We start from the raw sequence: 3,095 nt of genomic DNA on the forward strand, positions 1-3,095 counted from the left end.
CTCCCTCCCTCCCTCCCTCCTCCCCTCTCTCCCTCCCTCCCTCCCTCTTTCCCTCCCTTCCTTCCTTCCCTCCTTCCTCTCTCTTTCTCACTCATTCATCCCACATAAAGGGGATGCTTGAAGACTGAGGCACCAGGGAGGAGCTTGGATTCCCAGAGACTGTGTATGGCAGACAGGCATGGTGGGTGGGTTCTTCTACCAGTATTTCTCACAGTCCCCCAGGGCTCCTCCTTTGAAGAGGAAACACTTGGGTGCAGGAAATGGGAAAATAACTAAACCCTAAGAACTGTGCCTTGGGGCCCTGCAGGGAAGGAGCCCCGCCCACTTTGGCATCGATGACCACTGGCCTTGGGTCAGGAGCTTCCTCAGCGTCTCAGAGACCCTTCCCTGGCGTTCTGGGGTTTTCTGTGACTTATACCTGGACGATATGGAGGCCCAGGCTCTGTCTGGAGGCAGTTGTTTTTGGATCTTAAAGGAACCGGGCCAAGGGATTAGGTCAGAGGACTCACCAATGAGGTCAAGGAAGGAGAGGCTGATGAAGAGGTTGGCAGCCCAGTTGAAGCTGTTGCAGAAGGCAAAGGCTCGCCCTCGGATCTCCACGGGGTAAACCTCGCTGAGGACAAGCCAGGTCACTAGGACAGGAGAGCAGGGAGGACTCTTAGGCTGCAGCTGGGTTTGCCCAGAAAACTGAGGGGTTTCCCGGGACATCCGACTTTCAGTGTCCTGGGCAAACTGGGATGGTTGGTCACCCTATTCATTAAATTCCTTTCCAGCTAAAACCCTTCTGAGTGAGCTATCCAGGGGCACATTCTGGTTTTATGAGGCCTGAAGCTTAGGGGCCTTTATAAGAAAGAAAATATTACAAACATAAATTAGGCCTCTGCCCTCAGAAGAAGTACCTTCAGAGAAGCAAGGAGCCCTGAAATCTGAGTTCATTGTTCTCATGGTCAAGCCACCTCTAGTCCCTCTGAGACCCTGATGGATTCGGTCCCCAGGCTTCCCACTAGGAGAGGTGGAAGGCTCCAGAGTTACCTGCAAGAGAACTCCCACTTACCTGGTCCAAAGCTAAAGGAGAAGGCGCTCACAAACAGCATCATGCAGACCAGTGCGGTCCAGTGCAGCAGGGCATGCTCAGGGGCAGGAGAAGGGGGTGCAGCGGGCACGATGCTTAAGGCTGGCAGAGGAAGGGCAGTGGGGTCCCCAGCTCCCGGATGAGGCTTGGTTTTCTCAGAGGTTGACAAGACTGGCCGCCCTGGGCTCTGGTCGGTCATTGGCCGCAGAGGCGGGGCCAAGCCACTGGGCAGGCCAGAGTCAACAGGGAAGCCTGACAGCCGAGTGGCATTGGGCACGGCCAGGCAACTTGGGCCTGAGTCCATGGGCACAGCAAAGCTGACAAGGCCTATGCCACTGACCGACAGGGCCATGAGGGCACAGCCAGCGATTAACAGGGCCCTGCGGCCCACTCGGTCCACCAGCCCCATGGCGGTCAGGGTGGCTGCCACCTTCACGGCGCCAAGCCCCACGGAGGCCAGCACAGCCGAGGAGGCCCCACGGAAGCCGACTGAATGGAAGATGGTGGAGGCGTAGCACAGCACGTTGGGCTGCCCTGTTAGCTGCTGGAAAAGCACCAGCCCCAGCCCCACCATGGTCCGGCCTCTCATGTTATCCCTGGTCCTGAAGAGGTCCAGGAAGGAGTATCTTGGCCTCCCCAGGCCCAGCTTCGTGGCCTCGCCTCCCTGGAGGGGGATGAGGTCCCTGTGGGCTGCAGCATCAACTGTACCAGGGGGCAGGAGGAGGAGGCTGAGGGACTGCAGGAGAGCAGGCGCAGTGGCCCAGCCAAACATATGCCTCCAGCCCCAGAGGGCACCGGCCAGCACGTAGTTGAGTGCATAGGAGAGCAGGATGCCCACGGTGACGCCTGCCTCGTAGAGGGACACCAGCACTCCCCGCTGCTGTGGCCCCACCAGCTCTGACACGTAGATACAGCAGGCCATGGAGGAGAGGGAGATGGCAAAGCCAGCCACTGAGCGGCCCAGGACCAGCCAGGCCAGGGAGCTGGCCAGGCTCAGGCTCAGGCTGCCTGCCAACAGCACCAAGTTGCTCCCGAGGATGGCTTGCTTCCTGCCATAGCGGTCGATGAGGAAGCCCCCTACCAGGGAGGCAAGGAGAGCCCCCAGGAGCAGACTGCCCACCAGGAGCTCCTGTTCCGAGCAGCTTAGCCCAAAGTCAAGCTGAAGTGGCAGTAGGGCACCCGATATGACTGCCAGTTCATAGCCAAAGGTCAGGCCACCCAGCAAAGACACAGAGGCACACAGTGCCAGGAAGAGTGAGGGTCGGCCTGGAAAACAAAAGTAACAGGGACAGAGTCCAGAATGTTTCCTGCCAGAGCATCCACCCAACCTCCTCTCCCTCTGTCCACCCCTCCATCTCTCCATCTATTCATGTATCCTTCTACTACACCCATCCATCTATTCATTTATTCATCCATCCATCCATCATCCATTCAACCACTTCTTGCTTTGTCCGTCCATCCTTCCAACTATCTAATCCATCCATTCACCCATTTATCCACATACCCACGCATGCATGCATCCACCCATTCGTTCACTTCTTCCTTCATTCCATCCATCTCTCCATCCATCCATCCATTCATCCACTTCTTCCTTCATCCATTTCTCCCTCCATCCTTCCTTCTGTCCATCTACTTCACCCATTCATCCATCCATCCATCTACCCAGCCACTTCTTTCTTCATCCATCCACTCCATTCATTCACCCATCTATTTACTAATCAATCTATCCACCCAGCCCTTCATCATTCACTCCTCCATCCATCTATCTACTCCATCCACCACATTTTCATCCATTCATTGGCCCATTTATCTTCCCCTTAATTCACCCAAACATCCATCCATTTTTTGATCCATCTATCCACCCATCTTTGTATTCCATCCCTTATTTACCCAGACACACACCCATCTATTCATGCATCCATCCAATCATTCCAAAATTTATCTGGCATCTACAACACACCAGGCAGTGTTCTTGGGGCTGGCAATACAATGGTGTTTTCAAAGATCTGACATTCTAGTAGAA

The 3,095-nt window shown here is 55.4% G+C and overlaps 1 protein-coding gene across 1 annotated transcript in view; it reads right to left on the minus strand.

Moving 5' to 3' along the window:
* Positions 1-3,095, minus strand: part of SLC2A10 (solute carrier family 2 member 10) — a 9,737-nt gene extending 6,642 nt beyond the window's left edge. Inside the window, exons 1-2 of the mRNA XM_029221880.1 lie at positions 1,055-3,095; positions 510-632 (exon numbers count right to left, since the gene is read on the minus strand). Of these exons, the coding sequence (XP_029077713.1) occupies positions 510-632; positions 1,055-2,435 (1,504 nt within the window). The 5' untranslated portion in view covers positions 2,436-3,095. The remainder of the gene's footprint in view (positions 1-509; positions 633-1,054) is intronic.

This window comes from Monodon monoceros, unplaced genomic scaffold (genome assembly GCF_005190385.1).
Source record: "Monodon monoceros isolate NGI ecotype Baffin Bay Population unplaced genomic scaffold, NGI_Narwhal_1 Super_Scaffold_13, whole genome shotgun sequence".
NCBI lineage: Eukaryota > Metazoa > Chordata > Mammalia > Artiodactyla > Monodontidae > Monodon > Monodon monoceros.